This window comes from Lepidochelys olivacea (assembly GCF_965140295.1).
Source record: "Lepidochelys olivacea isolate rLepOli2 genome assembly, chromosome: 15".
NCBI lineage: Eukaryota > Metazoa > Chordata > Testudines > Cheloniidae > Lepidochelys > Lepidochelys olivacea.
The window spans coordinates 22,810,695-22,824,023 of record NC_140425.1 but is presented as its reverse complement, the minus strand read 5'-3'; the positions used below and the strand labels follow the sequence as shown (position 1 = coordinate 22,824,023).

The 13,329-nt window shown below is 42.9% G+C and overlaps 1 protein-coding gene across 3 annotated transcripts in view; it reads left to right on the top strand.

Moving 5' to 3' along the window:
- ADGRD1 (adhesion G protein-coupled receptor D1) overlaps positions 1 to 13,329 on the top strand; it is a 242,164-nt gene that overhangs the window by 129,548 nt on the left and 99,287 nt on the right. For all 3 annotated transcript variants that reach the window (XM_084649372.1, XM_084649371.1, XM_084649373.1), the window contains 2 exons: positions 2,945 to 3,018; positions 5,363 to 5,486. In XM_084649372.1, the coding sequence (XP_084505498.1) occupies positions 2,945 to 3,018; positions 5,363 to 5,486 (198 nt within the window). The remainder of the gene's footprint in view (positions 1 to 2,944; positions 3,019 to 5,362; positions 5,487 to 13,329) is intronic.

Below are 13,329 nucleotides of genomic sequence, written 5' to 3'. Positions count from 1 at the left end.
GATAGTTTCCTGTGAGGCAGTCCCTCCCTGAGCTGCCTGATATCTCTAGCTGTTGCACAAGGGGGAAAGTCTTATTGAATTCTTTCCAGTACAAAATATAAAGGCCAAGGACTGTCTAGCCCAAAGTCTGACGCTCACTCGCTCAGTGCAGATGACGTAAACCCTCACTTCATCCATGATTTCACTTTAAAGGAACCATTCTTCATGCCACTTCCACTCCCTGCCTCTAGAATTCTGGTTCTCAACCTTTTAGGGCTCAGGGCCCATTTGTAAATGTTTATGGCCTGTGAATAGTGAATAGTCTGGGGAGTGGAGGCGTTGGAGTGGTTTTGGTTGGGTCCTGCCCCCTGGGCGGGTTAGATCCTGCCTGACACTCACCCCATAGTGGCAGCTGCTCTAGCTCCTGGGCTGTGGGGCTGCCTGGGCTTGGCTCTTTGCTCTGGGTGTTGCAACCTCCGGGGTTGTGGTGCTACTCAGGTTTGGCCCTGACCGGACCAAGTTTGTGTGAGTGGAATTGTAACCTAGCTTATGGGGTGGTAATGGGACTCGCTCAAATTTGTTCTATCTGGACTCCCGTCATCATGACAGCTGGGCCAAATCTGAGTGGGACCCCAGAGGTTGCAGTGACTGGAGCAGGGAGGCGAGCCCAGCCAGCCCTGTGGGACAGGAACCACAGAAGCTGTCATGTGACCCTTTGAAACATTCTGGCAACCCAATTTTGGGTCCTGCTCTAGAAGGTAAGATAGAAACCCTGCTCTAGAAGGTAAGACAGCCTTGCTGCACTCATTCTCTGTCCAGGAGAGAAGACAGTTGACTATTTTCAAGACCAGTGTTAATGTTTCTCCGTAAATTAATATGCTGAGTTGCTTATAGAGCAGACACTCGACTGTCACACTCTGCCAAGGTCCTAAACTGCCAGCTGCAGCATGTATCAGAGTCCCAGGAATTTCTTGTTTCCAGAACTAAGGTTTCTGGTGTGCCAGGATGCTCCCTCCAAGCCACTGGGATCTACACAAACTTCCCTTTCACAAGTTTTTATAAACATGCAAGTGACTTAATCTGCTAACAAAAAAGCCTGCTTGCATATTAAATTTTCTGATATCAATGTTATTAAATCAAATATTCTTACTGCCACAGGATCCAGGTCACGATCTAAGTCATCGCACTCAGTTAAATTTAAGAAATAAATTATTGAAACGCAAGTCAAATTGCTTCTCATGGATTGGTGGTTATTTATTTTTCTTGATGGGGAATTATTGAAAATTGATGTATGCAGTTGAGAACTTTCTCCCTATTGTAACCAACCTTTTACAGGTTGGATAGATTATTGTTTTAATAGCAGAGACTTGCATTTTGTAAACAGATGATGATTGTTATTGTCTGATCTTATCTACGGTTATAGCAAATATTTTATTTTTTTAAGCCACCTCGTCTTTATCTGCACACCATTTTTGATGACCGTTGACTCTTGAGAGTCATTAATAATAACCTCTAGCACTTATATAGCACTTTACTCCTCGACTGAGGTTCTTTGCCTACCATGGCACTAACTTAGAGGAACCATTGTATTTAGGACCTGTCAAATCACTGGAGAGCATAGTAGGCATCTTTCAAACAGAAAGGAAGGTTCCTTTTAAGTTCTCCACAAGAACAGAGAATGTGGGGCAAGAGCAATTTGGTAACGGAGCTTATCTGTTGGGTGGAAATTTGGAAGCTGTATAACCTAGAAATGTGTGGAAATTCAGCTGAGAGTCTCCTGACTGAGACAGAAAGTTTTGTTATCAGCTGGTGAGGAGGTAACTGTGTTGCCCTGTGCCTGACACTTCATGGTTGCTCTTGTGGGAGAGAAGACAGAAATCTCTGATGCAACTTTCTTGTATGAACTTTAGTTTTAGCTTTGTGTAAATTTATTTTAAATGCTGAACAAGGAGAGCAGCACTTGCTTATTTTCTGGTTGATAGCACTATTGGTCTTCTGTTGTAATGATCTGAGCGTTGGTAATTTTCCAGTCATTTTTTTTAATGGTGGTGACTCCTGAAATGAAGAATAGTCCTGAGATGGGGTCCAATACATAAGTGCAGTGCTGAATGTCATTAATGTAGCTCTGGATGCAGGTGGATGTTAGTGTATCAGTGTCAAAAGGAGAGGATGGAACAGGCTTTTGAAATTCTTCTGGGTAGGATATTTTGCCTGATTCTCTACTCCACTGCAATTGAATGGAGTTACACTGGTGTAACAGAGTAGAGAATGTGGCCCCAAGCCTTTCTGAATGGAGAGGATTGAGAAAGCAACTAATCTGTTTGCAGGAGTTGAGAATTAAGGCCCTGTATAAATGCCAAACTCGCTTAAAACTAAAGCTTGGAGGCTGGCATTGCTTTTTTAGTTGGATTATATGTGTAGTAATAATTACCATTCTGAAAATAAAATGTTTGCTGATCATTGTAGTGTACATGTCAGTGAGACTGATCCTAAAATGTCAATTTTTGTTACATTTGGCTTTCTTGTCAGCTATCCAAAAGGTATGTTGAAGAATAAGGTCCTAAATTTGCAAAGACTAACACACATGCTTAACTTTGTGCACAGTGAGTGGTCTTATTGAAGTCAACAGGTGAAATGATGGCCCCATTGAAGTCAATGGGAATTTTACCGTTGACTTGAGTGGGATTAGGGTTTCACCCAATGGACCTAGTCATGGTGCATAAAGTTAGCATGTGTGTAAGTCTTTGCATGGTTGGGGCCTATGTGTGTAGCAGAAAGAATCAAATATAATTGGCTACAGTCTGCTTTTAGTTACACTGGTGTTAATCTGTAATACTTCTGGTGAAGTCAATGGAATAATCATGACTGACACTGGTTAAACAGAGAGCAGAATGTGGCCTTTTTTACGTTGGCATCTCTTTTTAAATTTTTCTTCTTCAGGATGTGTATTTTTTTTTTCTTTCAGACTCCTCAGCAGTACAGCCAAGCAGTGAATGAAAGCCACAAAGTTAACCTGTATTGTGCATTTCTGGATTATAGGTATGTTAAGTGCTTCTAAATGTCTTTCTTGGATGTATTGTTACTGGTTACCTATGGCGAATGTGACATCATCAATGCATGCCAGACCTGACAAATATTCCCTTTTTCTTGTGTTTATGGGAATTATTAAAGCAATGAAACCACAGGGTTTACCACAAAAATAGCTTCATAGTCAGAGGAAAGAGGAAGAGAAAACAGCTTCCTCTTATTGTAGGTGGGGAAGTTCTCATTCTATTCACTGATTTCGGGATAAAGCAGATTATTGAGAGAATGAAAAACATTGAGATGAACACATAAGGATTGATTTTGGTTGCACTTGTATTGGTCTTTTGCAAGCATAACTCAGTTCGTCCGGAAACATGAGTGTTGTAAATCGGCATAGCTCTACTGAGGTAATTGTTTCCACTGGAGTTCCTCCTGATTCACATTGCGTACAAAGGAGATCAGAATGAGGTGTATCGTATGCATTTCAGAGCAGTGAGTCATGTCTGGTACATATTCAATGATGAAATCAGATGCCACTGAATGCAAAGCAGGGCAAAAGTGCGCCTTAAGTTGCACTGTGTAAACAGCAAATATCCGCAAAGAGTGGCTATTTTTCTGCTCGCTTCGGGTAGCCAGGAATAGTATATCTGATGCATTGGCGATTTCTAAACATGCTGTTGATACTGAATTAATTGTGGAACAAGTCAAAATGAGCCCTGAGCCGGGACTGTCACATTTCTGAGTCATGGTATTCCAAGCACTATGCCGTGCAGCACTGGCAAGCAATTTTGTGATACCGCCTCTCCAATTCGCCTTTGGGCAAGATCAGCGTGCCTGTTTTATTAAAGTTTCACTGTGATTGCGTTGAGCTGTCCCAGCTGGCTGTAGTCACTAGCTTGTCCGCTTACTCACAAATTATAATAAATTAGAAACATGTTTTACTAAAGCTAGTCAATATGCTTCAGGGCATCATTCCCACAGTACGTGCTCTGGGGGGTTAGGCCCTGGAGGCGTTGCCTGAGGATGAAAGACGATCGTGAAAGTCCCTCCTTCCAAAATGAGAGGTTTATTTACCTCAACACGCTCTCTTTCTCAGATGTATTACTCCAATAAAAGGAGTCATTTGGCATTTGTATAATAGGAACAATATCGATACAATCCCCAGCTGGTATAATTCTGTGTAGCTCTGTTGAAGTCAACGGGCCAGGTCTTCAGCTAGTGTAAATTGGCATAGTTGTATTGAAGTCAATGAGCCAGATCTTTATATTGTTTATATCGGCATAGCTCCATGGAAGCCAATGGGCCAGCAAATTGGCATAGATCCAGTGAAAAGAGGTAACTAAATGCTGAATTTGACCCTCTCTCTCTCTCTCTCTATTGTTGTTAGCCCACAATAGTTTTTTCAGACTTGATATTGCCCAGCTTACTTGAATGTTGAGTTGTGGGTGATTCCACTGAAACCAATGGGAGTGTTCAAGGAGAGTGAGGCTGGTAAAAAACTGGTCCTTGGTAGTATTATTATTATTATTTTACTACACACAGCTGTTTGCCACCCAGACTAATATATTTTACTACACACAATCATTTGCCACTTCGAGTGCTGCAAACCACTCATCATTCCAGGCTTAGAAACACACCATGCAATATGGTTTACTGTGATTTGCTGCCATCACCATTAAACAGTCAGCATTTACTATCAGTTACTGTTCCACAGTATGTCAGAAACCACAATTATTTCCTGTGCTAAGTGTAAGGAGAAGCTGCTCTATCTCAGCGGTGACTGTCAGTAACTTTGGACTTTCTGACGTACTGAAATTGGAACATGAGTGCTGAGAGCATGTACTTTGATTTCGATGTAATTAGGGTCCTGGGTAATATGAATGTTGATTACTAACTTCCATGATCAGCACACCAACTTCAGTGCTCAGATAAAGAATACCAGGCAAACCATTTAGTTCTAGGCTGCTATTTTCTTTCTTGTGTTGTATCTTTCTGGAGTGTTTTAATGTTTGAAAGTTGCATTGAAAAGTTGTTGTGACGTGCTTCATTCTTTCTGCTGATGGCTGCATATGGTTATTTCTTTCCCTTTTAAAATGATCTTTACATTTGCAGCAGAAATGTAGACTTAACCTGCATGTTTAGTGTTACAACTGCTTTGTCAAAGTTTATAAATGGACCTGTCAAAGGAAACCTCTGGTCTTTGTGCAGATATTTGCCTGGTTGATTCTTGGTAGCTAAACTTTAGAAAAGAATTTGTTTAAGAAAAATAAATCTTCTGTTTAATGAAATTCATGTCTAATTAGTGCCATGAGAGTCAATTTTAATAGGGATCTCTCTCCATTTCCTGTGTGCTTTGCAGCAATGGAAGTGCCATGTGGTCTAATGAAGGCTGCGTGCGTGATAGCGGGGACCTCAACTATTCCGTCTGCCTGTGTAACCACCTCACCAACTTTGCCATTCTGATGCAAGTTGTACCCCTGAAGGTAAGAGTAAACAACGGAGTAAATCTGGGTTGTCAAAACTGAGCACAAACCAATTCAGCCACTTGTATGGATTGAAATACTTTTTGAAGACAGAGATCCAAATTCAGCCCTTTTTTATATCTCACTTTCAGCCACACAATATAAGGTGGCGGGTGGCCGGAGAAGAATTGGGACCATTTTGCTCAAGTATCTAAGCTCTGTTGCAAAATTCAGAGTTTGCTCTTGGAAATGTTGTATTCATATTTCTTTCATTCTTTTTCTTTTTTAACTGAAACGGAATGTGGGATGAAAGACACTGCAGTCAGTAGGAATCAATATGTGCTGTACTTAATTCTCATCCCACTGGTATTCTAGCCCTTAAATAACTGGGCAGGAAAAGCACTTACAGACATGCTCCATAGAACACTCCTATACTGGCCAAGTGGTACATAGGCTAAAAGATGAGTGATAGGTCTTTTCTATCTCTAATTTCTTTGATTCAGTTTCAAGACAGAGGACATCTGAGACATGACTGTTTAGGGTTGGGGTGGCGAATCACATGAGGTGGATCAGGGAGGATTTACAGCAGCAGAGATATGTGATAAGTTGGGATTCCTGCCTGGAGCAAGTCCCAATCTCTTCTGCTTCCCAGCTGGTCCCCGAACATGTATTCTGCTAGTGACTGGGAAGCAGTGCATCCCCTGCACTTATGTTCCATGATGCACATGATGCTCTTTTCTCACCTGGCTGCAGAGTTGGGTCTGGTTTGAGAAGAAACAGAATGGGATCAAAAGAGAGTGGAGGATGAATATCCTTATCTACAGTTGCTCATTGTATTTACTTGACTTCTTTGTTCAAAGAGTTAATGATTATATGCTTTTTTTCACTGTGAATATATAACCATTCCTATCAGCAGGGGATAGGCTTTTTGCTTCCTACTCACAGTACTGAATGGTTTCAGCAGAACTTGTCCAATGCCAGTTGGCGAGGCAAGGACTCTCTTGGCCACATCTGTCTCCTCACTAACCTTATTTCTGAAATTGGCTTACCGGGAAATATGATCCCTAGTGGGACATACAGAGTTCTTTGTCAGACCTGATAGCACGGATGCATTGACTATGAAGTAGTGTGTCTGACTTCTGTGTTAATGGGTATGAATGATGAGTTTGCTGTTGTTTCAGATAGTGGCTTTGCCATGAGACTGCTGGCAGGTTTGCAAATGGGTACAACATACTCATGAGAACAGCACAGAATTTGTTGCTAACGGAAACACAATACAAATCAACTGGCAAATAGTGACCCAATTTAAAGGAATTTTAATCAGTACTAAACAGCACATCAAGGTTTTCAGAAAATGAATGATTCATAATGTAACTTGCCATCTTTTCAGGAGTAGATGCTATATTAATATTATAAGAAGTATTAATCAAATCTTGCTTTCAATAAGTCAGTGACAAACTCAATGTAACTCCACAGAAGTCGGAATCAGATTCTAGAATGGCAGTCACTCTAATACTTTGCTTTTTTTAGTGTCTTATCCAAAGAGCTTATTAAAGCCCCAGAACACTCCTGAATTATTATAGCTATTTAACAGATGAGAGAAATGAGGCATGGGGGGGAAGAGGGGTTAAGTAACTTGTGCAGTGTCACATGACTGTCATTGTGGAGGTGTCAGAGTAACAGCCGTGTTAGTCCGTATTCGCAAAAAGAAAAGGAGTACTTGTGGCACCTTAGAGACTAACCAATTTATTTGAGCATAAGCTTTCATGAGCTACATAGTGAGCTGTAGCTCATGAAAGCTTATGCTCAAATAAATTGGTTAGTCTCTAAGGTGCCACAAGTACTCCTTTTCTTATTGTGGAGGTGGTTATTAGTTCTGTAGTTAGCGACTTAGTTGTTTATTTACAAAAGCATCTAGAAGCCCAAGATGATATCAGGGCATCACTGTGCTAGTTGCTGTACATATACGTAATAAGTTCCTGCTCTGAAGAGCTTGACACCAAAAGAGACCAGAGGAACAAAGGGTGGCAGAAAGAAACTATTATTATCCCCTCGTTACAGAGGGGGAACCGAGGGACGAAGAGAGATTAAGTGACTCTCCCAGGATTACACTGGAGGTCTGTAACAGAGCCGGGAGTTAAACCTAAATATCCTGAGTCCCACCCTAGTGCCTGAACCATCGGGCTAGAAGAAAGTGAGTTAGTGAAAGAGTTGGATGTAGCACTGAAGAATCTGATTCTCAGTTCCCCTGCTCTAACTAGTAAGCCACATTTCTAATATAATTTTATTTGTAATGTTTCTTTTGTTTAGTTGAGGAATAATTCAGACTCTCAGTCAAGTCACACACAGCAGACAGCCCCCCCCCCCATCCCCACACAGATATGAACAGGTTTGTATCCCCAGGCTTCCCAATAACTGTAGCTGGGCAACTCTCAGATGTGTTTTTGAGTTCCCTTGAAGCATGTTCAACATTTTTAGTTTGTTGATGCTAAAATGTATCATGACAGATATTATCCAACCAGTCAAATGCTGTGTGGTATTGTAAGATTAACTGATTCTATTCTTGGAAATGGTTCTGAATGGTCTAACACTTAAATGAATTGCCCAAACAGAATCCAGGAGTTATGATTAGCCAAAAGCTGGAATAAGTTTTAATATTGTGAAATCTTGGCAACTGGGGATCAAGCTTGTGTATTTTGGCCAAACTCCTTGCAGTTGATCAAGCATGTACCTTCTTAAGGAGAACTCAACGACAGTAAATAGAAAAGGCTGGAACCCTGAATAAATTGTCCTATTCCCCATAGTCACTTAATCATGATTTTGTTTTCAGTATTGTCACTGGTTTGCTTTTTCTCTCCCTGAATGTTCTGTCCTAGTGTGTGCCCCATTGCCAATGTTTGCATAAGTTCTCCGTATTTGTGTTACTCTGGAGTATTTTTTTCCCCTTCTTTCTATAGAACTATTCAAAAAACAGCAGAAATGTTCCTGAGATGCTAAATGGGTGAGTGGGATGCTCAGACCTAATCACTCTGATGCAAGGAAAACTTCCCTACGTTGTAATAGACAATGTCAGAGCTCTGGAAAATCTATCTGAATAGTTCTCCTGGACATTTAAAAAATCTGATTCCCTTAGGCCTCTACTGAATCCTTATGCCCTCTGCTTCGGAATACAATTTTCGACAAGGGGCATGGAGTGAATCAATAGCTCTTTAGCAGTCAGCAGAACGAGTTACGCACTGGAAGCTGAAAGGCATTGCCCTGTGATTGTGCGCCCATTGTGGAAACCATGTGTTCCCTTGTGCAAATCTGAGAGATTTGGAAATGTTTGCAGCGGTTCAGAGTGGGCAGGTGAATGATGAGCTGCCAGATGCTCATTTCTAACCTCTCCAGGATCAGCCAAGGTTCAGACTTTGTTTTGAGAATTCAGAGTTAACCACTTGCCCACAAAACACAGGTTCCAGCCAGAGGGCTCAACCATGCCATTCAGATGCAGTTCTGGATTGGAAATTGTACAGAGTCAAAGTAGCCCAGGGAAACTCGGCGAGGAATACTACTTCCTTGGCCCGTAGAGTGAGAATGCTTGCTGCCCCATCTCTTCAGATGGTGTGGAATATGTCCTCTTGCTTTGGTGTAGGGAGGTGGGTATGGGGAGTATATTTTGAGACAGGACCCCAGCATGCAAGGCTGTGGAGACAGGGCAGTCAGGGAAGGCTGCCATAACTTAGACAAATGCCCCCCTCCACCCTGGGCTGTCTAAATTCCTCTGGGGGCTACTGTAGGATTGGAAGGGTTTAAAGCTTAAAGCTGCCTTAATCCCCTTTCTCACTGTGCTGTGAGTGCTGCCTCTGTGGGGCTTGGCACAAAATCCCACCCTGGAGCCTTAGAACTTTGACCAAAGAGCTTCATTTTGAATTGATAGCCCCAAATTATCTGTTTTTATTTATTAGTTAATTAAAAACAGATAATAAATCTAGATGGGGATGTAAAAATAAGAGGGCAAAATCAGCACCAGCTGGGAAAGCATCCATTGTGCTTGTCATGAAACCAAATCTGAGTTAAAACAAATTTGGTAATTGTTTCACCCATATTAAGATATCTTTACATTGTGTCTGGGGTGAGGTTATGTGGCAGACAAAGACAAAACCACCTAGTTACTGAGCTTTATAAACAGGCGATGCTCAGTAGTATCTTCCTAAGAAATTTCCTAAAGAGTTTTATCATGTGCCAAAACAAGAGAGCCTATTGGAACCATTAAATACTGTAATATCTTCCCCTCTACTCCCTAGAAGTCTGTCAGTGAATGATATAATACTGTGGGTTATAAATGTGTATAAATATTTATTCACCTTTGGAGCAATTTGGTGCTATCAAGTGCATGATATATGGTTTAAAAAAAATGCTGTAATCTCCTGTTTGCATGACAGACTGTCGAGGCTCCAAGGGAGTTGTTCTAGTCAAAAATATGTCAGATCTTGAATATTTATATATTCTTTTATGCCCCCCTTCCCTTAAATTAGAACTTTCATATCGGCTTAGATATGAAAGAAAGGAATGTGGGTGACAGAAAATAGTTTTTTGACTAAATGAAAACTTTCCTGAAAAGTGTCTGCTTTCCATGGAAAATTTTGATGCATGAAAAACAAAAAAAAAAATTGGCTGAAAACTGAAATGTTTCCATTTATAATTCATGGGAGTTTAGTTCAGGTTCTGTATGGTCCAGTTTCCCTGCATGAGCAGGACAGACTAACCAGGCTACATCTGTCAAGACAGCCAGTGACACCTCTGATGTATGTCCTCCCCGCACCAAGAAGGGAGAAAGTCATGCATCATGGGAAATGTAGTTGGCCTGAAGTCAGTCACCCAAAATCATTGGTCTGTGCATCTACTCTGCCTGGCTTAAGGTGTAGTGATCTGGGGTTGCCATTTTAGAGACTACACAGGCATGCGGGAAGGTGGGGACACAAGTGAAGGGAGCTGACCAGATATAGGGGAACCTATGAAGTTGGTGACCTGCATGTACTTAGCAGCTTCAGCATTGGGGAAAATAGTCAGGAGGAAACTACATTCTTTGGTAAGAATTCTATATATTCCAGGGCAGGAGAGTAAACAGCAGGCAGGCAGAAGAGCTGTTCAAGCTTGTGACGGGGTTGGGACTCACCACCGCAGCACCTCCTGCTGTTCACTCTGGGAATTAGCTCAGTTCATGCAGAGCACCCTCTGCCGGTGGTGTCCTGTCCATCTCTCACCCTAGATTGGCATCTCAACCCACGTTGCTCCCAGCTTGCACCGTCCTCTTCAGGACACTGCCCACTGCCCTGGTCTCACCCCCTTCCAGGGGTTTGGTGTTATCAGCAGTTCTTCTCTTTGCCCCAGCCACAATGGCCAACCACACCCCAAAGTCTAACCCTTTTTGGCAGGGGTCCAGTGCAGTCTGTGATGGCCGCTCCTAATGGCCAGGTGGAAGTGCAAGGGGGGGACCCAGGCCCACCCTCTACTCTGGGTCCTGACCCAGGGTCCCTTTGGCAGCAGCCTTCCTGCCTGCCCTCCTTCTTTCCCTTTGTCCGTCTCTCTCCCTGGGCCGTTTCCCCTTCAGCCCCTTTACATCAGCTAGGCCCTTTTTTTCCCCACCCCACCCCACCCCACCCCACCCCACCCCACCCCACCCCACCTGCGCTGCGCTGCGCTGCGCTAGTCTCCTCACACAGGAGACAGACCTTCACCCTCTGAAAGCCTGGGAGAGACTGCCTGCTCCCTTCATGGGCAGCCTTTATATAGGGCCTAATAGCCCTGATTGGCTGGCTGTAATACTGGCCCTGATTGGCTCTCTAACAGGCCCTCCCTGATTGGCTGCCGCCTTGCACAGCCGCTCTGGCCTTTTGTAGCCCAATCTGGCATGGGGGTGGGGCACCGCCCCACCACAAAGCTAAAGGACAATGTTGGCCTAAGGACAAATGGATATACACTGGCCATGAATAAATTTAGGCTTGAAATTGGAAGAAGGTTTCTAACCATCAGAGGAGTGAATTTCTGGAACAACCTCCCACTTAGAGTTGTGGGGGCAAACAACTGAGCTAGCTTTCAGATGGAGCTTGATAAATTTATGGATGGGATTATGTGCTGGGCTGACCGCAACAACAGGGGACTAGTCTGAATGACCCAGAAGGTCCCTTCCAGTTCTGTGTCCTGTGTTCCTATGCAGTTCCATCTCGGAGCTACTAAAACTGTTTGCCTTTCTTTGGTAGGTTTTTCTTTTTTTAGCCACATCTCAGATATTTAGAGTGAACAATTTGCCATTCACAATCTGAGAAAGAGACAGCTTCTCCAAGCAGTGCAAAGCCAGGATCTCTCTGAGCCGGCAACGTTGGAAATCAGAGACACCCCTGGGTAATAACCTGCTATGTAAATTCTTACAGTAAGTGTATCTAATGATGGAAAATGCACAGAAAGTGGAGTGAAGACTTGTTAGTTGACAGCAGAGTGCCAAAGACAATGAATGTTTCTTCTGAATTTCTCAAAGCTTGAGCAGAAAATGGCAAAGGGAAGCAGGTGTTCAAGAGACTGGATGTGCAAGCATTGATTGCTATTAAAGGCTATGGCAAGCCGCTGGTCCAGCAGGGGGATTTTTACCTGGAGAATGGATTTCTACAGTCTGCCTTCAGATTTTGTTTTGCTTTGTTTATGTTCATAATTCTGAGAATCACACTAATGACTAGGAGTGTCACATTTCTGAGCTGATGACAATGAACTGTCTCTGTAGGGGTTTTGGTTTAGACCTTTTTCCTCAATGTGATTTCAATGTTATTATCTCCTAATGATTATATTGGAGAAGAAAGCAAATTGACATTTATAAAAAAAAAAAAGACAAAGATCCTTTGATTCCTCTCAGTCTGAATGGCTGATGGGTTAGATTCCAAAGGAATAAAAGAAAATATAAAATGCCCCACTCCACACACACCATCAAGGCATTCAGGTGATACCATCAGCCCTGAGAGTTCATGTCGTGTTCTTGGCCCCAGGATCCCAATGCAGACTTATAGTCTAATATTTGACCTAAAGATTTACGTATATTAAGGTTAACATAATGCTGCACATGGTTAAAAAGCTTCTCTGTGGTTAGTTTCATTTCTTTTTAGCCTTCCATATTCCAGGTCTCTGTCTTTTGTTCTCTACTGCAATAAGAGCATGAGCCAAAGTCCACTGGCTTCAATGTACTTTGGATCAGCCCTGATCTCCCCCACCTTGATAGTACTAATCCATTTCTTTCCATACCCAATGCTTTCTGAAAGCCACATACACATTTTTATGTATACTTTTCTAGGTCACTTTATTAGTAGGACTTTGGATACCAAATTATAATAATAAGGTTGTGATGCAGGGAGCGGGGAGTGTTGACCTGGGAATGTGGCAGGGGAGTTTCACTGGGGATGGGATACCTGAGAGCCTATAACCTGAGCCGGGAGGGGGAGGGGGAGGTAACACCTCTGCCCTGGAAACCGGACAAAGGCTGCAGGAGAGAGCCTGCTGGGGCGGGGGGGGGGAAGTGGGGGGCGTTGGTTGGTTTCAGTTTGGTGCTGGGTGGTGGAATGCAGGGAACCCCAGGGCTGGGGTCTGAGCTCCCTGCCCCGCCCCCAGAAGGACTTGAATGAGGGGTCCTGGTGGTACCCACAAGCTCTGTTTTAGACTGTGTTCCTATTGTCGAATAAACTTTCCGCTTTACTGGCTGGCTGAGAGTCACAGTGAATCCCAGGAAGATGGGTGCAGGCCCTGGACTCCCCCACACTCTGTGACAAAAGTAAAGACCTTTCTTTGTGACGGGGCTGTGCGTTTAGGTTGTGCAGGAACCTATCTCAATATTTGTGTTTGT